Source organism: Pyrus communis, chromosome 5 (genome assembly GCF_041283825.1).
Source record: "Pyrus communis isolate YQ-2024b chromosome 5, ASM4128382v1, whole genome shotgun sequence".
Lineage (NCBI taxonomy): Eukaryota > Viridiplantae > Streptophyta > Magnoliopsida > Rosales > Rosaceae > Pyrus > Pyrus communis.
In genome coordinates, this window is record NC_142569.1 from 12,049,882 (window position 1) to 12,074,345 (window position 24,464).

The 24,464-nt window shown below is 36.2% G+C and overlaps 3 protein-coding genes and 1 pseudogene across 7 annotated transcripts; 3 read left to right on the top strand and 1 right to left on the bottom strand.

Annotated features, from left to right (window-relative positions):
• The first annotated feature begins 2,045 nt into the window (after positions 1 to 2,045).
• Positions 2,046 to 7,003, top strand: LOC137725247 (uncharacterized). Of its 4 annotated transcripts, none has more exons than XM_068463874.2 (6): positions 2,046 to 2,362; positions 3,147 to 3,293; positions 3,484 to 3,566; positions 3,714 to 5,579; positions 5,893 to 6,043; positions 6,141 to 7,003. In XM_068463874.2, the coding sequence occupies exons 2-6, from the start codon at positions 3,155 to 3,157 to the stop codon at positions 6,857 to 6,859; spliced, it is 2,958 nt and encodes a 985-aa protein (XP_068319975.2). In that variant the 5' UTR covers positions 2,046 to 2,362; positions 3,147 to 3,154; the 3' UTR covers positions 6,860 to 7,003. The 4 variants fall into 4 exon arrangements, with proteins under 4 accessions (XP_068319975.2, XP_068319974.2, XP_088550449.1 ...); XM_068463873.2 differs by having other exon boundaries at positions 2,115 to 2,362; positions 3,475 to 3,566; XM_088694323.1 differs by lacking the exon at positions 2,046 to 2,362 and adding an exon at positions 2,577 to 2,872.
• Positions 7,004 to 9,551: 2,548 nt separating this feature from the next.
• On the bottom strand, positions 9,552 to 12,285 carry LOC137726184 (tetraspanin-18-like). Its single transcript, XM_068465066.2, has 6 exons — positions 11,725 to 12,285; positions 11,353 to 11,452; positions 10,740 to 10,820; positions 10,532 to 10,636; positions 10,039 to 10,242; positions 9,552 to 9,920 (listed from the first exon to the last, which is right to left on the bottom strand). The coding sequence occupies exons 1-6, from the start codon at positions 12,039 to 12,041 to the stop codon at positions 9,864 to 9,866; spliced, it is 864 nt and encodes a 287-aa protein (XP_068321167.2). The 5' UTR covers positions 12,042 to 12,285; the 3' UTR covers positions 9,552 to 9,863.
• A 1,836-nt stretch (positions 12,286 to 14,121) lies between these two features.
• On the top strand, positions 14,122 to 15,149 carry LOC137726751 (22.0 kDa class IV heat shock protein). The gene has a single exon (XM_068465701.2). The coding sequence runs from the start codon at positions 14,303 to 14,305 to the stop codon at positions 14,915 to 14,917; it is 615 nt and encodes a 204-aa protein (XP_068321802.2). The 5' UTR covers positions 14,122 to 14,302; the 3' UTR covers positions 14,918 to 15,149.
• A 6,219-nt stretch (positions 15,150 to 21,368) lies between these two features.
• LOC137726966 (GDSL esterase/lipase At4g28780-like) lies at positions 21,369 to 24,156 on the top strand (annotated as a pseudogene). Its single transcript, XR_015962021.1, has 4 exons — positions 21,369 to 21,870; positions 22,505 to 22,748; positions 23,285 to 23,536; positions 23,838 to 24,156. The product of XR_015962021.1 is annotated as a GDSL esterase/lipase At4g28780-like (transcript).
• The last annotated feature ends 308 nt before the right edge of the window (positions 24,157 to 24,464 follow it).

Genomic DNA, 24,464 nt, shown 5'->3' on the forward strand with positions numbered 1-24,464 from the left:
TCTTACAAATAAAATTTTAAAAAAAAGCTAAAATGAAAATAAAAAAAAATTTATAAATTAATATCTAAAACTTAAAACAAAATGAAACTTGAACTATAAAAATACAAATGAAAATGATTGGACTTTAGCAACTTGTAAATATTAGGCAATGTAATTTCAAAGTTGGTAGGAGATCAAATTAGGGGCTGGACTTAAACAACTAACAAATCACATATTAAACTACAAAAAATTCCTATGTATTCCATTTTCTTACACACACACAAAAAAAAAAAAAAAAAAAAAAAAAGGTTTTTTAGGTTTTTCTTTCTTTCTTATTTCTCATTTTTGTTAGTGATGTGGGATGAAGTTCCTAAATATCCCTAAATTTTACAAAAAAAATAGACGGCCTTAGTGAAAAATGACCAATGGTACAACACATTGTTAGATTCGAGGACTAAAGAAACTAATATGAGAGTTCAAAGGCTAAAATTAACCTAAAGAAAAAAATTTAAGCATCATTGCTACAATTAAGCCAAAACAAAATACAGTACAATTAAAAAATAAAAAAAACCCTTTTATTTGCATTCTGAAAATATGGGTCACGCATTTTATCTTACAACTCATGCATACGTTGCAGACATATTTTAGTATAGATAACATCGCTCTCCTATTTTTGGAGAAAATAGGATGATTTGAAGTGAGTTATAAAAAGAAAAGAATAGGATAAAATTTCACTTTCACATACTAAAGAAGGGAAATAGATCCTCTCCGGATCTCTTCCTCCAAATCCCACGGATCAAGTGATCCAAGTGATCCTGGCTCTTAATATTTGATCCAATGATAAAAAATTATTATATCTTTTAAAAAAAATTACTAACTATTATGTTTTTAGCCGTTAGATCAAATTTTAAGGACCCAAACCACTTGATTTGCGGGCTTTGGAGGAAGAGATCCGGAGAGGATCTCTTTCCAGATCTCTTTCCCTAAAGATGGGGGTATGAGTGATGGCAAACCCAATAATAGACCATAACTGTAAATACCCAACACTACAAGGACATAAATAGAAACACAAAAACCTTTGGCTCTCTAAGGCCATCTCCAACTAAAGGATCCAGAGGGCCGAAAATAGCCCAAAAATCGTCTCCAACCGAGGGCTAGGCCAGAGGGCTCATAGGCCCCATGGAATCTGAAAGGGCCAAAAGGCTAGAGGGCTGGCCCATTCCAGCCAGCCCCGGGCTAGCCAGAATTTTACTTAAAACTGTCAATTTCCTGTCGGATATAATCGACAAGAATAAGTTTATTGCAATAGTGTTGTTTATAACCGACATGAATAGTAATCGCTACACAGGAATAATTTTGATTAATTGATCGACACGAATAGTATGAAAAATTTTAGCTAGCCGTTGTATCAAATTTTTTTTTTTTATATGAATTTAAAGCTTTTTTTTTTCTTCTATTATTTTCTATAACTTCTATTTTACAAAATTTGTTTCATATTTTTTTTAATTCTATTTTTTTCCTATAATTTCTATTTTACAAAATTTGGTTCATATTTTTTTTAAATTCTATTTTTTTTTTCTTATAACTTCTATTTTACAAAATTTGGTTCAAATCCAACGGCTAGCTGACGTCACTTAGCCGTTGGATTTGAATTTAAGTTGTAGTTTTTAAATAATAAATTATGTTTGGCCATTTGGCCCTTGGTTGGAGACGGTTTTTTGTGATAGGACTAAAATGAGCCCTATGGCCCTTTGCCCCTCGGTTGGAGATGGAGGCAAATATGACCATGTATTGTTCATTAAAATATTAATATCTTGGAGGGCCAGATGATTAAAACGAGCCATTTGGCTAGCCCTCGATTAGAGATGGCCTAATCTAACTAAATAGAATCACGAAAACCTTCTACATTAATGGTGGTGAGGAATGTTGTTCTTGCACCATAATGTGGGTTCGAATCCATCGACATTCTAATCTAACATCTAATATAACAGATATGTCGTTTGATAAAAAATAAAAAAAATAAAAACCTCCCTACAAAAAATACGAATATTGTCTGATTACCCTCCACTTTCCACTTTTTCGTTTTTGATCCCTCCCTCTCTCATTGTCATCTGGTTATTCTTACTCGCTCTCTCTCTCTCAAATCAATCTCAATTAAACAGAACCATTTTCAAGTCCGACACCACACTGCGAAGAAAGTCGGTGGGGAAGAAAGAGAAACTGGAGAGAGAAAGAAAGCAGAAGCTCACAAGAGAAACCGAAACCAACTACCGTAGATTCTCAGAGCCAACGCCGCCGATCCAATCGCCACCTCAGATGCCGGCAGCTCCTCTGGCCGCATTATCGCCGGAATGACAGATCCTCAGCTCCTCGCCGCTCACAGGTCCCAATCCCTCTCTCGCTCTCCTTCTCTCTCTGAATGCTGCTTGTAACTGTGTCAGAGATTTATGGCTGTGTCGTCCTTTCGAGTGTTAACTTTTTGATCTCTCTCTCACTAACTTTTTCCGATCTCACACCTCTCTCTCTCTCTCTCTCTCTCTCTCTCTCTCTCCCCTCTGTGTTGGTGATAAGGGGAATCTAATTCCTTCTCACTTTTTAATTAGCTAAAGCTGAAGACATAGCAGCTTTCCTGAGCTTAATATTATCTTTTTTTGTTCAATTTTCGCTCAATGATTTCCTTGTAATTAGCTTGCCTTTTGGGTTTCATTTTGATCTTAGAAAAATCCAAACTTTTTGGCTTTTTTTTTTTTTTCTTTGCTGCTTTTTACGCATAAAAATTGATGTGATATTTGAATCCAATGTGCTCAATTTTCACTCGGCTTAACGTTCGATTTGTATCTCCTGCCTCTCTCTCTCTTAATTGGGATTCAAGCTTCAAGCTTGTAGCTTTCAGGTTCGTTGTTTGTGTGCTGGGTTTGACTCAAATGGGAAAATATTATTTATTTATTTTTCCATAATTTCTAATCGTGTTGAATTGTGTGGCTTCGAATTGGTTTTTTTTTTTTTTTGCCCCCTTTAATTTCTTTTGGAAGATGTCATGTTGTTCAACGGTTTTGTTTATTTGGTTTGGGAGTCTTTGACTGCATTTGTTTTATTCCATTTCAACAAATGAAGCAGAAAAGTGATTGTATGTTGTGATTAATCTACTGAGTTATGTGATCATACAGGGGTTGAAATGAACGGGATGCAGATCGGCAAAGCTCTTAACGCGGACAAGCCTTCCCCGGGATGCTTGGGAAGAATGGTGAACCTCTTTGATTTGGGTAATGGGGTTTCTGGAAATAAGCTGCTCACTGATAAACCGCACCGTGATGGTAATTCCTTTGATATATTCTTTTATTAATAAGTCAATAGCGCAATATTCTAATCCATTGCAAAATCGCTTTCAAATTCCTGTTGTAATTTTTGCTGTTCGTTATCCTTCTGGAGCTTTTGGTGATTGCTTCTCTGTGCTTTTGGTAATCATACCTGTCAAATATTATACTGATCCATCAGTTTTGGTAGGCTCTTCACTCTCAAGGAGTCAATCAGATGTGGCAACAATGTTGGGCCCTCCCCCCTTTGGAGATCACATAGACGATAAAGTGGTAAGTGTTGCAGGATTTTTCTCTGATCAATGTATTTTTAAACCAGCGCGAGAAACAATTCCAATGCAAAGTTGTCTTTTGTTGCTCATCACATATATAATATACTGCAGTTTCCTGATTTGTGTTACATTTTTATGGGGTATTCAGATTGTGTCTGAGTTAAGAAGAAGTTCATCAAACAATAAAGCAAGTGGAACACCCATAAAGATCCTTTTAGACCGAGAAATGTCAAAAGAAGTGGTGTCTAAGAAGAATCCGCCCAACTTGGTTGCTAAATTGATGGGGCTTGATGCTCTCCCACTTGAGCAGTCCGATTCAGCTTCACAAAGAAGTCATACAAACAGTTATTCGCAAGGTACTAATAACAGCATGCCATTGGGATGTTGGCAGCAAGAAGATGGGTTTTTGGACAACGGAATTCCACGCGAATTTCATCAGTGTTCAGAGCAGAATGATTACAAAGATGTTTATGAAGTCTGGCAACAACCTCAGAAGGCAAATTATGGAAGAAATATGTCGCCGCAGAAGGGAAGGTATAATGAAAAAGTTAACGAGAAGAAGATGACTCTTGTTCGTCAGAAGTTCATGGAAGCAAAACGCTTGGCCACCGATGAGAGGCTTCGCCAGTCCAAGGAGTTCCAAGATGCACTTGACGTATTAAGTTCCAATAGAGAATTGTTCCTCAAGTTTCTGCAAGAACCTAATTCCTTATTTTCTCAGCATCTACATGAATTACAATCTATTCCTCCCCAGCCTACTGAGACAAAGCGGATCACTGTTCTCAGACCTTCAAAGATGGTTTCTAGTGAAAAATTATCAGGCATAGGGGACAAGAATGATGAACAGACAAAGAAATCAGCTCAGGTCGGTCAAGCAGCTGCATGGGACAAAGGCCACCATGGATACTCTCCTACTATTGTTGATCAGGAAGTTGATGGATATCCGGCTCCACCAACTCGGATAGTGGTATTAAGGCCTAGCCCTGGGAATGTTAATGACATTAAGGCTGTGGTTTCTTCACCCACCTCATCACCAAGAGTTTTACATGGTGAAAACTTCTATGAGGAACCTGAAGATGATGAGGAGCGAGAATCAAGAGAAGTTGCAAAGGAGATCACGCAGAAGATGCATGATAATTTGATGGGTCATCGGAGGGACAAAACTTTGATTTCCTCTGTATTTTCCAATGGCCATACCGGTGATGAAAGTTCATTTTACAAATCAGACCATGAATATGCAGGAGGAAATCTCAGTGATTCTGAAGTTATGTCACCATCTTCTAGGCATTCATGGGATTACGTCAATAGGTTTGGCAGCCCTTTTTCTTCGTCCTCCTTCAGCCGCATGTCATGTTCGCCAGAATCATCCGTTTGCAGAGAGGCGAAGAAGCGACTTTCTGAAAGATGGGCAATGATGGCACTAAATGGGAATCCTCAGGAACAAAGACATGCTCGGAGAAGCTCTAGTACACTGGGAGAGATGCTTGCCCTCTCAGAGATAAAGAAGCCAGAAAGATCTGAGGATGACAGTATTCAGAAGGAACAAGAACCAAGGGAATCAGTTTCATGCTTGCCTATTGATTCTAGAAAAGAAGAAGTTGTTGTTGATTCTCCCAGAAATCTTTTGAGGTCAAAATCTCTCCCTGTATCTTCTACAGTATATGGTGGCGGGGTCAATGTTCAAGTTTCAGATCCCGAAGATGTAAAGACAGATGTTCCCAAAGAGCTAACAAAGGCAAAGAGCATGAAATCATTGCTAAAAGGGAAAGTCTCAAGTTTATTTTTCTCCAGAAATAAGAAATCAAATAAAGGGAAATCTAGCGAATCTCAATCTGCCCTTGCTGAACCACCAAATTCTCTGGTTCCTCCTGGCATAATTAGTGATGATGCATCTCAGTGTGCTAATGATGGTGGTTTTGAAGGTTGTCTGTCTCCTGCTTTATTTGGATATTTAGGAAAAGAATCTCCACATGTAACAAGCATGGGACAAAACCAAGGCACCGTTCCACGTGAGGTAGTTCAATCTTTTGTTTTCATCTGCTATTAGTACTTGCCCTCTTTATTGTTGCAAATCCTCCTCCAAAACAAAAAAATTAAAAATCATAGGATTTATGTTGTTTGACCTGGCTCTGGGGCAACCTATTCGAAATGTTGATGCCTATGTTTGTGATATGCATTGTACTTGGCACAATGGAATGATTGGCATGGAAAAACCATAAATGTTGATGCCTATGATGATGGTTTTTCTTAAAACCTGAGTTATTCAGTGTCTTATTGTCATCACATGGATGGTTTATTTGATTTGTTTTTCGCTTCAAATTTTGCAGGCAGGGTTGTGTGTGGCAAAACATGTGGTGCCCGGTTGTGTTGGTGAGAATCCGGATCAACCAAGTCCAATATCAGTTCTAGAACCACCGTTCGAAGAGGATGACAATACAGCCCAGGAATCCTCCGTGCATTTGAAGCAAGACCACCTAGGTCTCTCTCTCTCTCTGTAATTACTTTATATTGCTTTTTCCTTAATTTCCTCATTAATTATTCTCTAATTTCATAACTTTTTTTTGTGGTAAAACAGGTAGACTTCTCAAGTCTAACTTGATTGACAAATCACCACTTATAGGATCAATTGCGCGGACGCTGTCATGGGATGAGTCTTGTGCAGAGACAGCCACACCATATCTATTAAAATCCCCTTCGGTTTCAACTGAGGAGGAAGAACAAGACTGGCATGCCACTGTCCAGACTCTTTTATCCGCTGCTGGCCTAGACGGCGAGGTGCAGTGCGACTCCTTTTTCGCAATATGGCATTCGCTTGATAGTCCTTTGGACCCGTCTCTGAGAGACAAGTACTCCAACCTAAGTGACAAAGAGCCTCTGCATGAGGCTAAACGAAGGCGATTGCGATCAAGTCAGAAGCTTGTATTCGACTGCGTGAATGCAGCCTTGCTGGACATCACCGGTCATGGGTCCGACAGCTGCTCAAGGACCACGTCATGCAGCGGGGCCCATGACAGGTTCGTAGAGGGTGATTCTCCGCTGTTGGCAGACCGTGTGTGGGCCCGAATGAAGGAATGGTTTTCTGATGAGGTGAGGTGTGTTTCGGATGGTGGCGGGGACATCAACGGCCTGGTGGTGGAGAGGGTGGTGGAGAGAGTGGTGAAGAAGGAGGTTGTCGGGAAGGGGTGGTCGGAACACATGAGATTGGAAGTTGATAATCTGGGGAGGGGCATAGAGGGGAAGTTGCTGGAGGAGCTGGTGGAGGAGGCAGTGGTGGGTTTGACAGGGAGGACATGATGAGGATTTTGTTTCATTTTCTATTGAAGATTTTTCCTGTAACTCTATTAGTTTGTGTATTTGATTTTCGACAATGGTAGGCCCAAAAAACCCACCTTAATTGTTAATGCCACAAAATGTTTCAGTTGATCATTATTTGATAAATGTGCCCACTCTGTTTATATACAAAATTGTTAAAAATCATTCTGGTTGCTGACTTTGGCTCACATTCAGATCTCTCTCATGTTTGTACGGTCTAGAGGTTGGGATATCAGTTTGTTGTTATGCTACAATAATAAAAACAACAAAGTCTTTTCCCAACTAAATAGGGTTGGCTGTATAAATCGTAGAACGTTATTGTGCTCGGTTATGTAGTTTGTTGTTATGCTAAAGAGAGAAAATTCTATTATGCTCAAATGTACATAATCTAGTTCGCAAAATTTTACTATGCTCCAATGTACGGAATCTAGTGTCTCTCTTATAACCAAAATAAATAAAATTAAAGGCTTAATTACTCTTGCTCCACTGACATCAAACCGAATACTAAATGGCCTGCTCGGAAGCTTCTTTTGACCCACTTTGCCTTATAAAGTTGGTTTTTTGCGTTTCACTTTACTCTCTTTATCGTTAAAATCGTAGCAAGGACAAAGCTGGTTAGTGACAATTGCCCTCTCTTAAATGTGAATTAAAGAGTACTATGACAGAATCAACGCTTCGTGTAGGCTTGATTCTTTTTCTTTAGTGGGTGATAAGGGCTACGTGGCGATACCTGTGAAATTGAGTAGACCCTTCATATGGATCCATTCTTCCTTAGTCTTAAAAAAAAAACTCCGTTAAAACCGCTGACGCGGGACGCGCAGAGCTTCTTTTAAGACCAACTAGTTTTTCTTATATGTATGGGATTAATGCTATCACGTTTATGCTTAAGACTCATCTTAGTCCAAAATCATGGAAGTTAACAATCATGTTTGGAGCGTCAAGTCCTAATAAAAGCAGCAAAATATATGGAACATTTGCATTTGCCTTTCAATTATTCCCTCACTTGTACTTCTATATTGGTGTAACATTCTCCACGTTCGCACATGGGATTTCAATGCTAAAACCAGATTGTAGCTCAATGCATTAATTCCCTGTAGTAGTTTGATTTGGTGATGTGGTGGTGGGGAGAGATTTTACTGCGTTATCGGTGATTAATCCTTTTGTATATACATTCTCATCACACAACGTGTCTATGTGATGAAAGATGAAAATACAAACAGAGACGTGGTTATCTCTGATTTTATGTAAGAATTTGTATTTCGCATTGAAATATATTTTTATTGACCAATCAAAATTGCTCCCTAGGGTCTATAATTGCCTCAAAAGGTCCAATATACATACATTATTGGAACTTTTGAATAACAATCAAGAAGATCTTATGGAGGGGGAGTTTGGTTGAACCATACAATACGCAGCCTAATTTGCAAACAAAAGTTATTCTCAAGTCACATTTAGTAATTAGAAGAAAAAAAGGGGTGGATGTCACATTCCACAGAAATCTGAGATCAAAATGCAATGAATAAGTTCCCCACGGGAAGGGATCCTCTCTCCGGATCCCTTCCACCTAATCTTTCTCATTAAACAATCTGGATCCTTGAAATTTGATCCAAAGGCTAAAAGCAAGTACCCACTCTAAAAGTTATAATAACTTTAGTCATATTTCAAGAATCTGAATTATTTGATAAGAAAGATTAGGTAGAAAGAATCCGAAGATGATTTCTTTCCGTTCCCCACAGGAATTGCTACTGCCGCAGCCCCCAGAGTTAAAGCTATTGGTCAGAAACGACAAAGATTTTGGTATGAGAAACAGAGAAGGAGAAGTGACAGAGAATTGCAGATCCTCCATTTTTCTAGAGTACGTTATTAAAAGTACAAATTCCTATTTAATGGGTCATAATGAGAGAACAAGTATTAGTACTTAATATCAACTCTCGTTATTTACGAAATTCAAATTTAAAATTTCACTAACAAATGAAGAAAATATCAATGAACTGTAATACTAAGTGACACACCAATAAGATGTTAAAACTTGTACTCCCATCGAAAGTTCTACAATACACTGATGCTTTGATATATCCACTAACTCTTCAAGATAGCATTCTAAAAAAATCATTATTTATTATCTTCGATAAAAGAATAAAAATAAAAATGAAATTGACTTTTTTTTAAATACTAATAACAATTCTTTTTTTTTTTTTTAGAGCGGAATGAAAAATAATTCATAGTGTAGACGTCTATTAAAAATAAAAATAAAAACAAAAACAAAAACAAAAACAAATGTGCCCCAGCACCACACCAAGCCACAGAATGGAGGCCAAGTAGTATGGTTAGTTTAAAGCAAAGGACAGGCAAAACAAATCTCGTGAGTCTGCCATTTCTATGTGTTTCCATTTCCATGGAAGGAATCAAATAATAATTATCAGCTTCATGGACTTCTTGACAGCTGAAAGAAAGAATCCACACTTCCATAGACTCACGGGATAAATGAAAACGAAAGGGTGGGGCTTCTCGTATACTCTCGGGTATCTTATGCACCAGGGGTTTTTGACCGTTAGATCCTTAGTCAAAAACCTCGTCATACAAGATACTCTAGAGCATAATGGAATTTCGATTAAATGGGCAAAGTTCGTCAATGTGGACAGCGGAGAGAATCTTATCAATACAACAGCATGCATAATACAAGTGCAAACCCCTCAGAATTACTCAGGAATGATGACAGTAACAGACTCACAATGTTACATGTAAATCACAAGCTTTCTTCTTTTACAATTAATGACACAACATCTTTACCAGAAACACACATCCAATTCATACAAAGGAAAACCACCAAGAACACTTTTCGAGAGTTAGATATAAACACCATAATTTCCTGCAAAACAAAATTTCAAAAAACTGAAACAAGGGAACAATGATATATACTTGAGTATCAACAGAAAACCTGCTGATCGATGTTCAGATCAGTGAGATGAAAAACCCACTACCATCTTTACTGCTTGGATTTCATACTCGGTGATGCATTCTGATTCAGAGAGCTCAATCCATACTGTGCAAAGTATACGAACGATGTGATTAGAGAATAAAAGATACTCATATTGACAAGATATCACGGATCAAGATTCGATATCAAAGTATACATTATAGCTACTCTTGAAACAAAATACCTTATCTCTTATCCGTAAGCTCCAAATGTCAGAGTGAGTCCCTTTCCCATCGCCCTTGGTTGATCCAGATGCTTGGTTTAATTGTTGTTTTAACAGGGGCTCCCGAGTTCTAGCCCTATCATCATAATCATCTTCAACATCATAGTCAGGTTTGTGAGTAGAAAGCAAGCCTCGCAGAGTTATTGATAGTAGCAGAGATAAAACCTGACATTTAAAAAATGATGGGTATAAGAAAACAATTCAATGCAATAGTAATCTTCACTAGTGAAATATAACTGTAAAGTATCTCCAATCCAAATACACTACATACAATCAGTAATGCAATTTGGTCTGAGGCGTTAATCTTAATCGGTTTTAGCCATCCCATGAGCTTTCCTCTAAAGGTACAAAATTTGAATTACAAATCATGTAAATGGGATAGTTCCATTGATCTTAGTCCTATGAAATCATAAACATAACGATAAACATCATCACTACATTGGACTTAGCATACCTGTATTACAATGACACCGAGCCCGACCCACCTACAGATGTCAATATTCTCTTCCACAAAAGATCGGAAACTGTCAAGTTGACCAGTTGGGTCAAATGGAAGATCCTGTGGAGGTATGAGAAACCAGATTATTCTGATAGGAAAAAGATTAAGGATAAAACCCATGCACACATATTACTGAAATTTATTTGTCATCAGAAAACGTTACCTTTTCCCAACGGCGATCAATTAAAATGAATGCCACCAAAGCTGCTTCTAGTAGAGTGAGCAAGGTTATAAGTATTGTATACTGAATTGTTTGAACAGTTAAGAAAAAAGGTAGAACACATATCACCAAATGCAGAAGGCGCATTGAAAATTGGGTTCATTCAACTCAACTTGCATGACATACAAAGGACAATACCTCAAAACTATTAAGTTTGGAGCTAGTGGTAAAGCTTCTTATTATGCAATACAAATACTCTAATCCACTAACACTTTGTCTGGAGCTTAATACAAGCAGTAGGAAGTAGTCATCTAGCTTCAAAAATACAAAACCTTCCAACTAAACGAAAATGTGGGAATAAGATCACTGAAGCCTTTTGTTTCCTAGGGGCTCGTCAAATGAACACTACTACTTTGGAAGTTTCTCTCTTTTGTTGGTTTAATACTTTTAATAACCAACCAAACTGAGAACTCACAATTTATGAACTTGCCATGTCATGGGTCTCGAAACATTGATCTAAGTTTCAGAAATCGTAGCAAACCAGTAACGGGATACTAGCAAAACAATTTCTTAGCTAAAATAGTGAAAGATTTATAGGCTAACTGGTTAAGGATACAAAGCAAAGGCAGCAGCCATTAATTGCTGCGGCTGCAATACAACCTATGAAAGTAACGCAACAGAGCAAAATCCCCAGTCCCATAAAAGAGTAGATGAACCTGCGAGCAAGAAACCAAATCATCAAATGAACAATAAAATGGGTCCCTTCGGAAACTTAATGATTTCTAAGCATCTAATGTATCAAAAAATTCAATACACCATTCCCAGAGCCCACCAAAATCCACAACTCCAAATTAACGTATCAAAATCAGAACCCTGAATTCAAATTGCTTCAATACCCAACTCAAAAAACCTCGAACTTCGAACAACAATCGAATATGATTACATGAACCAGTTGAAACTCAGCTAAATTTAGAAACTTTGAAATTACCAGGGCGCGGGAAGCTTCAGCGAGTTCAATCCGAACCCCGATCCCTCATCGAACCCAGAAACCAAATGGACAGCAAAATCCAACGGCGTGATCTGATCGGCAACCGCAGCCGATTCGGAGCTCAATAGGAGGGAGGAGAAGGACGAAGAATCAGGAGAAGGAGCTGAAGGCGGTGGCGGGACTATCGGGATGTGGTGGTTCCACTGGTTGAGCATCCATGCCGAGTAGACTAAGATCGAAACTCCGACGAAAGCTTGAAGAAAGTTGAGGAGTTTGAGGACGAAAGCTAGGGATACATGGCAGCAATTGGGCCGCATTCTGGGTATCTAAGAAATTGAGGCTGAATCAAAACCCCTAACCCTAAATTAGCTATGGCGCGCACAGTGTCAGCGGAGGAGGTGGAGTTTGTGGCAATTGGGGGCGTTTCCCTCCGCGTGAATTTTGCTTTTTTGATTTTGTTTCTATGTATCTACAATTTTCTGGTTTTTCGGAAAAGGGATTTTTGAGTCCAAGGCCTTCAGAAAGACCCTAAACGGAAAAAATCACCAGCTTTCAGAATGTGTTGTTGAAATTTACCAGTTGTGTTATTTGAAATTCACCGAGTTACACAATGTGTTTTTGTTTACAACCGTTTAAACGCGCATTTTAGGTATATTTAGTAAAATAAACAAAAGTTAATCAATCATCTCGATTGTTATAATTTGGTTTTTAAGTTAAAAACTTCATTACATGCAAAGGAAAATGTGCAAGAAAAATTGTCGTTGGAAGTGTTTTTAAATTAATTGAAAACATTGAAAGTGCTATTAAAATCAATCTTTAATAAAAATATAAGTGAATCATGAAAACAGTTGAAAACCAGAGCAAGTGACTCGATGGTAAGGGCGCGGACTGCGGCTCCCCAACCAACAAAAAAATGTGAGATGTCCTAGGTTCGATGCTCTGATATGTTGAGTCTGCTTAACTGTGCTCACGGGCGGGGTGAAATTTTCCATAGTCTCTCTAGGCTCAGAAGAGGTTGATAACCGTGGCTTTTCACCAGTTGTCCTTTTTTTTTCCTTTTTTTTTCCATAAATACACTTCAAGTGCTTTTAAAATTCAAATTTTCTTCTCCCAAAAATACTTTTAAACAAGTCTTAAATTTAGAATAAGTGTATCCCAGAATTTCAGTTTTTTAACACTTGTTTCAATTAACTTAGATACTAATCATTTCTTCCTTTTCTTTCAATTCACGAAAAAAAGTAAATCGAACTGAAGGCGAATGATCAAATTAATTACAATAATTATTGACATGAGTTTATTTAAGTTGGTTGTACCAGTAATTTCGAATATTTCTTTCTGTATTTTAAATGACACTTAGCTTGATTGGTAGTTATAAAAGCTTATGCTGGGCTAGATCACTTTTGTCTCAAACATCTAAAGCTGGACTCGGTTTTATACAAGAGCCCAGAAAAAATATTTATTGAAATCAATTCATTTTACATGTTAACATTTGTGAAAATATCACTCAATACTATGGTTTGGTAGTATTCCTGTTTTATGTTCAAATCTCGTGAATAACGAATTCGATACCAAATTAGATTGCATATTGTGTGGCTTAACCGAAATCTCTCTCCTCTTAGTGTAAAAATATCGATGTATTAAAAAAAAAAAAAAACATTTGTGAAAATATCTTCTCAAATTACTTTAGAACGGTTGGTTTCACTCAGATCCTTGCTATAATACACTATTTTTTTAGGCTTTTTTTTTTTTTTTTTTTTTTAGTTAAATCCGAATAACTAGCCAACTTATTTTTTGATTCTATAAATTAAAAGACTGGGCGATTCTTATGAGTAGTATGTTGTTGAGAAGTGAACCTAGAATCTTTTATTTTTTTAAGTTGTCAATTACCATTTGAACTAAGTGATGATGTCAGGATGCTTCACATAAAATTCACACTTAAATGTTGCTTTTATATTTAAAATTTACATTCTGAAACGTAAACGTAGTTTTTATATCCCATAATTCGAGCAACAATAATATGAAATATGCCAATTTTAAAGTATTTGGCATCTCCTATTGAAGAGATTTTTCAATGTAACTGTTATACGAGATGGTATACCACATATTCATATATAAATGGTGGATTATGTGTGTTAAAAGATTAATAACTTAAAAATTAAAAATTTTCATCATTTGCATAAAAATACATGATGTACCATCTGTGTTCCCGTCACAGCTAAAAATTTCTCCTTCCATTGGGCTTAGTTGTGGGTGTAAATAGGAACAAACAGTTGATCTCTTGAAGCATAAAGCAAAGGGAGGAGAAAAGAAAATAGAAGGGGGAGGATGAAGCTGGAACCTTCCTGATTTCTCTAAACGGGTCTATTAAAAGTTAGGTCACTTTGGAATTTTCAAGAACTATCCCATGCGTATCTCCAACGTCTATGCCATATAAATACATAGATCAACCTTCACGCCCTGACAAAGCTACCAGACACCAGACACCAGACACCAGACATTGCCATATCGATATTTTCTTCTTCACTACACCAATCCAATATTCCAGTATTCCTGCTGACAAATAAACCATATAAGAGCAATGAGGAAACAACCTTCTCTCAATATTGTCATCACCTTGTGCTTTCTCCTTTTTCTTTCTAGGTCATCCAATGGATCCTTGCTGCCGTTCATGGACCGACCAGAAACTAGTTCTCTGGTCGATCTCTTGTCGGAGCGCTTTCCAGATCCGTTCCGAGTGCTAGAACAGCTCCCATTTGAACTTGAAAAAGAAGACAGCCTGCTGGCACTCTCACCAGCAAAAGTGGACTGGAAAGAAACGCCGGAGGGTCATGTTATAATGTTAGATGTGCCGGGACTCAACAAGGAGGAGCTGAAAATCGAGGTGGAGGAGAACCGGGTTTTGAGAGTGAGTGGAGAGAGGAAGAGGGAAGAAGACAAGAAAGGGGATCACTGGCACCGAGTTGAGAGGTCTTACGGAAAATTTTGGAGGCGGTTTAAGTTGCCGGAGAACGTGAATTTGGACTCCATCAACGCCAAGTTGGAAAATGGGGTTCTCACGGTGACGCTGGCCAAGTTGTCCCCTGATAAGATCAAGGCTACTCCAAGGGTGATTAGCATCTCTACCACCGGAGGAGGAGGAGATCAGGGTGAACCTGCCAAGCTCAAGGGTAGCGAGCCCAAGCAAGAGCTGTAACTTAGAAAGCAAGGACATTAAGTGCCTTGCTTCAAGTTTGGCTGATAAGACTCAATTTCATTTTGTGTCTTGAATTTGTAATGGTGTTGCTTACCGTTTAGCTAAGTTCTATCTTCATGACTTAAGTTTGGTTTGAGGATCATCTTGAAGTTATTCAGGATGTCATCTTCTAAGACTCCTCTTGTAATTGAGTTTGAGCTTTTCGAATAAAACTATCATTTATCTTACAGAATGATAAATAAATAAATACATAAATATATAAAGGCCAAGAAAATTGTCCAAGTTTGATTCAATAAATTTGTTAATCTAAAGGAATAGAATGAGTTTGTGCATATCGCTAAAAGGAAACAGCATATACTCCTCCATATGCATAATTTTATTTAATATTTTCATTTAATTTACGAGTGATGCTAAAGAAATTATCTTTTATTTTTTTTATTACAAGTTGAATTCTTTTTTTTTTTAATTATTAAAAAAATGTCTAATTATCAATAGCTAATAGTTTAGAGATCGGAACCCAAATTTTGAAAAAAATTTTGGATCCGGATTTCGAATAAATACTTGAAGAGTACAAATTTGATACGAGTAATATGGAGTATGGAGAGAAGAGAGAGAGAGAGAGTTGTAGATGAGAAGTCTGCAATTGCAAAAATGGAGATGGCCGCAGTTGGAGAAGAGGTCTGCAATTGCAGAGATGGATGCGGCGGAAATGGTTTAGCAATTGCAGCTTTAGAACTTTTTTTTTTTTTTTTTTTTTTTAACCTTTTATTTTGAGTGTAACAATATATAATATACTAAGAGTATCGAATATCTCCAACTCATGGGATAAAATTTAAAATATTCAAAACTTCCCAAACCATCTCAACCATTAGAAAGGATTTAAGCGGCTTAAATTATTCTAGATTCACTAAATTATAATATTTCAAAACTTTTTTTTTTTACTTATAATCTAACGACTATGATCAAATGAGATTAAATTTAATAATAAAAAAATATTTGACAACCCAAATCAAATCTAATGTCTAAAATAATTTTAAAAAATATTTAAATAAAATATAACTTAAAACTTTATAAATACCTATATATTTGTAAGATATTAATTACTTATTGGAATTTAAATATTTTTTTATTAAAATATTTAGAAAAATAAATTAGGAGAATCTTCATAAATTTTATTTTTAAAGAGGTTACAAAAAAAAAGGGTAAAATTATTATTTAATAATCTCGGACTAGCCACTCAGTACTACGGTCTGATGGTATTTCTTTTCATTTGGAAGTGAGAGATCTTAGATTTGAATCTTATGGATGGTGAATTTGATACCAAATTAGGCTGCCCATTATGTGACTTAACTAAACTCCCCCTCCCCTTACTGTAAAAATATCGATATACTAAAAAAAAAAAAAAAAAAAAGAAATCTCGGACTAAAATTTTAAGCCATAAGGGATGGAGGAGAAAAACAGTTTTTGGATTATGGCTTAAAATTTTCTTACTTAAATTCTTAAGTTTTATCCCTAAGGTTGGAGATGGTCTAAAGGGAGTGAAGAAATCGACTAAACCACACAATGCGGAATTTAATTTGGCATCAAATTTACCATTTACGAAATTCGAATCTAAGACATTTTATTTACAAGCGAATAGAAAGACCACTAAGCCGTAGTGTTGAGTGACAATTTTAAGGTTTGTTTATTTATTTATTTATTTTATTATTTTTTTTATTTATATATTTTTGGAAACAAGTGACAATTTTAAGTTTAGCTAGCTTTTAGTTAAGGGTTTTATGAGTCGGAGCAATTTTATAAAATAAGGAGTGCAAGCCCAACCTTCTATTTTACCATAGAGAATAAGGGCCCAGCAATAGGGGCTTAGAAAATGACAAAACTAATATAAGGAGTCTAAAATTTAAGAGACATACTTACGTATATTTTTTTTTTTTTTTTTTGAAAACAACACACTATTGAATGTTCATTTATGAATTATATAGTAAATTTATAATTGATATGATTTATAATTAATTTACTTAGATTCGTCTAATCTAATCTATCAGACGTGTGAAGGCTAGCGTCTCCTCCTTGATGCATCCTCCTCTCTCCATTGTTTTCTTGTTGTTCTCTTTGTCCATCATCATTTTCTTGCTTCTTCCTCTGTCTCCGAATCAGATCTGGGTGGGCATTCAAATTTATTTTTCAAAGGGAAATAATAATTACCATCGTTTCTGACAACTGTGGTTCCACTTATGTGCAAATTCAAAGACGAATTCTACTCAAATAAACATTACAAATTTAATTATAACCACAAAAAAATTCAAGTCCAATCTAGTCCTTCTCGTTTCCTCAACATCAAACAATGGCCATGAATCTAGTTCTGTCCCAGCCAATCCAATCAAATACTTAAGTCATGTCCATTCCAATCCATGCCAAGCCACCAAACAAACAGATTGGATTGGCTAAGATTGAAACTCTGAGAATTTGAAAATTGAATCAAAGAAGTGTGAGAAAGCAAGTTATTGTTTGGTTGGAGGAATTAAAATATAAAACAATAAATTACAAAAAAATTCATTTAGAGAGGAGAGCTTGTTCTGAAGTACTTTTAAAATGGTGAATTGTTTTTAATGAAATTATTTATGGAGCCAATCCTTGTAAAATGCAAGTGAATCTTAAAAAAACACTAGTTACATTTTTTCTTAAAAGCACTTTAGGCTCTTTCTTTTGAAACAAAAAAATATTCTCTAAAAGAAGTTTAAGAAGCAGTGGAATTATATTATTACTAACCCATTGTGATGTTATGCCCATCCCTCTCCTTAGTGTAAATACTATCGTTTGTTCCAAAAAAAAAAAAAATCTCTAATAGCGTTTTAATTATTTTAAAAGCACTTTCAAATGCTAATCCAAGACTACTACTTTCAAGCCGTTTTGTGGCCAAACCACGGCGATTTAGCATCAAGAAAGGTACCATTCTATTCGTCTCGTCGAAAGGTATGATTTTTGTATTTAAATCACTCGATTTCGTTGAGTATTGAAAAAGTTATGAACGTTTAAAGTTTATTCAGTTTCCGACGAGTTTTCCAGTTTTCCTGCGGACCAGTCACCTTTCAGGCTATTTTCCAGCCATCTCTGGCAACCATTGAGTTTCCAAATAGGTGTAATCTTATTCTACACTTTCCTATCTTCATTTTGATATATTATAGGTCGAATTTGATTAAGAAACGATTGAATTACGAAGCTTTGAAAATTGTCCAAACTTTTGACCAAGAGCTCTGGGACGCTTAATAGAGTTTTTAACAAAATGATCAAAATAATGGATGGTGGACAATCTTAGGAACCTTTTTTATTTATTGTCAATATTAGAAACCAAAGTAACGTGTTATGCAAATCTCAGAAACCATTTTCGCTAAAAAGTCTTCAATTAATTTACAAAACTTATTATGCACTTGAGGTGGCACAACAAAACTACACGTTGAAGACAGACATAGATCACATCACAACTGCTAATCAATTAATTTCCAAAACTAATAATTTTGTTCGCTTCATAAAGAAGAAAAGGAGTACATATAGTCCAACGATTGGGCCTTGATTAGATTGGTCTGGATCTCTTTTGTCTTAAAAATCTAAAGCTGGACTCAGCCTTGACTCAAACTAGAATACAACTCAAAACATTTTTTCTTCTTCCTCTACGCACTCTATTTAATTTTGTTCCTTTTTTCGTTTAATTTATTAAGTTTGGATGGCGAAAAATTTGAAGGAATGTTTAAGAACAATAAATGGTGAATAGTAATTATAATTTTTCTTGTGAAAAAATATCTTTCCAAAACACACTAATTTGGACCAGTTGGTTCAATCTGATCTTGCTATCATCTTATTCTGGTGGCACAAAACAAGACAATGTAATACAGCACATATCGACAGAGGAATTTAATAGCCTAAAAATGAGTTGGGATTAATGTGAGCTAAGCTAACTGTTTAATTAGTGGCCTTTGTTTGACTATAGATAAATCAAGAAAACTTATTTTTGTTGTAAACCAAAATATTTAAAAAAAAAAATAACATAAATATTATAAAAAAAAAATGAAGGCACTTCATATATGGGGTGGATCATGAATAATTTTTGTCATAATTTGGCGAAGTTTGATTTAATCTGTTTACTTAATATGATTTAGGAGAAGCCAGGGTTTTGTACTTTTGTTGCTTAAGAGGTAAACAACATCCACACCTGCATCGAATTTAGAAGTATCATGTATTTCGATTTCCTTAGGGCCGTCTCTGAGATTTTGGGAGCCCTGTGCGAAATTTATAACAGGGCTCCTCCTTAAGGTATTTAAAAAAAAAAGGACAATATATTGATGCTAGCTAGAAAATTATTACTTAAATTAAAATAAACTTTAGCACTCACTAATTACAAGTTTATAAATGTCATTAATAATAAGTAAAAAGAGCTACAAACATAACTTTTACTCAATAATCAAAAGCGTACAATGAGCTAGCAATAATGTAGTTTAAAGAATCAAACCTAAGACCTCTCACTTACACTTACAAGTGAAGAGGAATATCACTAGACCGCAAGTAGCATGAAACAAAAGATTTTTGAATGTGATGATTTTAATCAGATGAGTTATGATATAGGCGCCTCATTTTTTTAATTTCTTAGATAAAACATATGTTCTTTTTAACAATTTAATTAAATATTCGTCTACACTTTTCTAGATATAGGACATTAGTGATTTTAGATGATAAAATTTTGGGGGCCTCTTCAAATTTGGGGCCCTATGCGACTGCACATTTCGCTCCCCAACGCCCCCTCTGGTTTCCTTGTTCCTAATACCATTTGAACATTCAGTTTCATGTTCATGTTGGAGGGCGGGAGCGAAGCCGAACAAGAAAAACTAAGCACCATATTGAATTGGCAAGAACAAGTGACTAAACCAAAATATTTTACTCTAAAAATGTATAATCTGTGATACCATATTGAATTGGCGAGAACAAGTAGCTAAACCACAATATTGTACTCTAAACATGTAGAATTTGTTTTACCACGATAATATATGTATGACTTTTGGAGGCAAGCAAAACGCATTAAGGCCATTTGGTAGGACTGCATGAATGCAACAATATTGATCGGCCTAGGAAGCGAGACTTCCATATATATGAATCTCCATGCACCAAAATTAAGGAGAACAGAGCTATATGTTAATTAATTATAACAATTCTCTCCTTATACGTCAACAGTGTAGAGCCACTGACTTAGTATATGATTATATTGTAACATCAGTTGTGCTAACAAAATACACTCACGCGTGTATAAATGTATAAATGACTATCTGCAACTGATGCTAATAGATCTCACGAAGCATCAGCGGTAGACACTTTGCTGCAAATGAATTTTTGACAGACTATCCTAGCATTTATGTCATCAATGCATGCACAAAGCAATTAATGTACGTGGATACTAGAAACTCCACGGATTGTTTACAATGCTCATTAAAATTCAGGTACGTATATACCAAAAGACAAGGACATATGAGACGTACAAATATTTTTGGGGAAACCCTAGCTATTGAAATAAATAAAACCCTAGCTGCTCCGCACTTCTACTCCACGGGGTTGGAGAGGTTTCATCTACTCCAAGCCTGCCCATTTATGTTTCTCACATGGAGCCCTAAACTGGCACACTGTATCGACCGAAAATTGCAAGTATCCAGGTTCCAGAACACAAAAAAGTGTGAAACTACGTTGTCATTTGAAAAGGACTTCTTCCTACCATGTCAGCTATATCATCTTAACAAAAGTTAAAGTGAAAAAATCCCCTCAGATATTTCCTCTGCATGGATTTGTTTTCTGAGAAAATACAAGCTCAATAATGTTTGGACAGATTTCGGTCTAGAGTAGCGGCCGCAACAATCAGCCAAGGGGTCGTGAACATCTAATATATCTTGAAAAAGCAATCTCGTGAACTTCTAATAGTGTACCAAGGAAGCCATGGTTACAATCTGCCAAACGGCCAGCCTTTTTTTCTTCATTATTTTGTGTATGAAATAGCAGTTGTTGCACATTTATAAGCAGCTAGCGTTCTTGTTTTTCTGGACTCTCCAAAGAAAGAGTAATCACCCACCATTCGAAGAAAACACAAGTGAACGGTTAATCAGAACATGCAACCCTACAAATTAAGGGAAAGTTTGCATGACCCGTATGTTCCGATTCACATGATGTGAGATAAAAATACAACTGAAATACATACTTGATACAGCTCGGTTTTCATCACAGACTACAATTGTATTTTTTGGTGAATAATTTCACAAAGAAAAGTATTATAGTGTATCCATAATTTGTAATATCCATATTGGGATTAGCTAGCCTAATGATGAGAGTGTGCAGTGTGATGGGTAGGAGTGGGCTGAGGTTCGAAAATCTCCAATCTAACTCAAAAAAGTAGCTCATTTATTTCCATGGGCTCAACAAACAAAACAATTAATATTCACATATCATGAACCTCCAAAATCTAGCCCTCATAACTCTATAAGTACAACTCATGCAACTGATCAGAAGCCATAACATTTCATACCAACCTAGTCTCAACGAAGAGAATTTAACCTAGAGAGCAATATGTCAGGTAGAACTCCCAGCTGCAGGGTCTTTACTGCTGTCGCTCTGATAGTGGCAATGGCTGCAATTGCACCTGAAGCCGAAGCAGCACCTGCTTTCTTTGTGTTCGGGGACTCACTCGTCGACAGTGGCAACAACAACTACTTAGAAACCCCCGCACGCGCCGACTCTCCTCCCTACGGCTTGATTTTTCGACCCACGGACCCACCGGCCGCTATGTGTAATAAATAGGTGAGCAAATAGGATCTGAACGCGTATTGCCATATTTGAGTAGCGAGCTCAGAGGACAAAAGCTGCTTATTGGAGCCAACTTTGCTTCTGCAGGAATCGGAATCCTCAATGATACTGGGGTTCAATTTGTAAGTCCCTTAACTACCCAAAAAGCCACTACCACACAGGATTTTCTTTTTTTTTAGTAATCTAATTTTTGGTATCATAGATTTTCTTTTCTTTCCTAAGAAGAGGAAATTATTAGTTATACTTTCTAGCTCTACTTTATTAGTACTTTTTTTTCTTCTAAATTTATTATTAATAAGAAGAGAGTTCGAAACTATCACAACAATTAGTTATACTTTATCTTCTAGCTAGCTAGCTCTACTTTATCAGTTAACTAAGTGAGAGATTATGTGAAACAAAAAAGATAAACAAGTGAAAATCAACCAAATTAACTTTTTTGGACAATTCTGTCATAACCATTAAATATGACGGTTACTTTTTTCTTACAGCATAGAATCATAATCACTGTTAGACCTATAATGTATGTCGCACATTATTATATGCATTGTCATTGTGTCATTGTGTGTCATTCATTGTTGTAGTATGAGGACAACAAGTGTGTCTTCCTACAAAAAGTTGAAACTTTTCATACTTTTCTTATCCCTATCATTGTTGTTGCCTATATACGTTTCACTTCTGCTATGAAGAATTCGAAAATGATTATCAAATAAGCTGCAAAGTTAATTGTGTTTGTGTTCTTTTTAATTACCACTGCAGGTTACTATTATAAGGATCTTCAGGCAGTTTGAATTGTTCCAACAATACCAGCAACGACTGACTGCACTTGTTGGAGCAGAACAGGCAACACGGCTAGTGAACAGTGCACTTGTGCTCATAACTCTCGGAGGCAATGACTGGGTCAACAACTATTTCGTCCAACCTGTCTCTCCAAGACCACGCCAGTACTCCGTCCCTGCTTTCTCCACTTACCTCATCTCAGAGTACCGCAAAATTTTATTGGTAATGTATTTCCGGCTAGAACTCATTTTCAGTCCCTGTAATTTTCACAAAGTTCCACTTTCGTTGATATATTTTTCAATTGCAACGAATTTGGTTCTTGTAGTTTGTAAGGGAAGTGATTTGCATACTCTATTTTCTCCACATTCACTCTTTCCTTTTTCTTTAGCGTTTGGTTGAACAATCAAAGAAGTATTAATGAACAAGAGTTGAAGTGCACTAAGAGAATTGTAACTTGTTTCGATCTGAGTACATTCATCAAATTATGTTGCCTTTTTGTATGAAATTCGTCAAATTACGGAAGTTGGCGGAATTGTTATAGGTTATGTATCCACCACATCAACAATCCATCTTGCCGCTCAAAATATGTCACATTATTTCGTGAGCTTGAAAAGATTACAATGTGGTATTAGAGTACTACCATCTAGTGTCATTACTTACTTATCATACGCTCTAACATGAACGAATTGATTACACCACATGAAGTTTCTATAGTGGTATCGAAAAATCTTTGTGACAAAGTTGTAAATTGAGTGCAAAAACTATATGAATTAGGAGCCCGAAGAGTGTTGGTGACAAGTACAGGCCCATTGGGCTGTGTTCCATCTGAGCTAGCCCAAAGGAGTATAAACAGTGAGTGCGTCGCAGAACTACAAAATGCAGCATCAATCTTCAACCCACAACTCGTCCAGATGACTCAAGGACTCAACAGGCAACTCAGTTAAGATGTTTTTATCACTGCTAATGCATTTGATATGAACATGGACTTCATCTCCAACCCCGAAAAATTTGGTTTGTCCCCAAAACCCTCAGAAACCCTTTGTTCGACGTCTCAATTTGAACTTTACTATGCAATTATGTTCGGACTAATGTCTTGATCGTTGTTCAGTAAACTTATAATGTTGATACCAAACTTGTTAAATCATAGAACATATTGTGTCTTTCAAGTTAGTTTCATGTAAAAATATAACTTATAAAAAACTGCTTGGCCTCAATTCCAATCTTGTTCAGTCTCGGCAGCCAAACGAGTCGAGTCTTTCAATCAATATTTGGTTAGCCTTTGAAAGTAATGTATTTGCTTCATCTTTGACAGGTTTTGTGACATCAAAAGTGGCATGTTGTGGGCAAGGACGCTTTAATGGGTTGGGACAGTGCAATCCAACGTCAAACCTGTGCCCAAACAGGGATCTCTATGCTTTCCATCCAACTGAGAAAGCAAACAGGCTCATTGTGAAGCAGATTACATGAACCCAATGAACCTAAGCACCATGCTGGCTTTGGACTCAATGAGCTACTTATTATTAATTTCTAAATTAATTAGCCTCTTATAGTGGTTAATTACCAGCTTGGATTATGCTATTGTGTAATGATTATGTAATGCTTATGTGTTCTGGCTTTGTCAAATCAATCGGCATGGAGCCTTAATTATAAAAGATTAATTAATTAAGTACACAATGTTTATGCATATTGTCTCATAGCTTGGCAAACAATTCGATTGCGAAGCAAATTGTTACCAATAGCTCTTTCGTCAAGTGTTAATTCTTTTTTCAATGTTATTAGAAGACATCCCAAATTTTAATGTTTTCTCGTCTGTTGATCGACAAACCGGACATTTGACAAACATATTCATCAATCATAAAGATTATAGCAACTTAACTCGTATATGAATAATACAAAACGCAATATAAAGGTTCTTGGACTCCTCTTGCAAATAGAAACA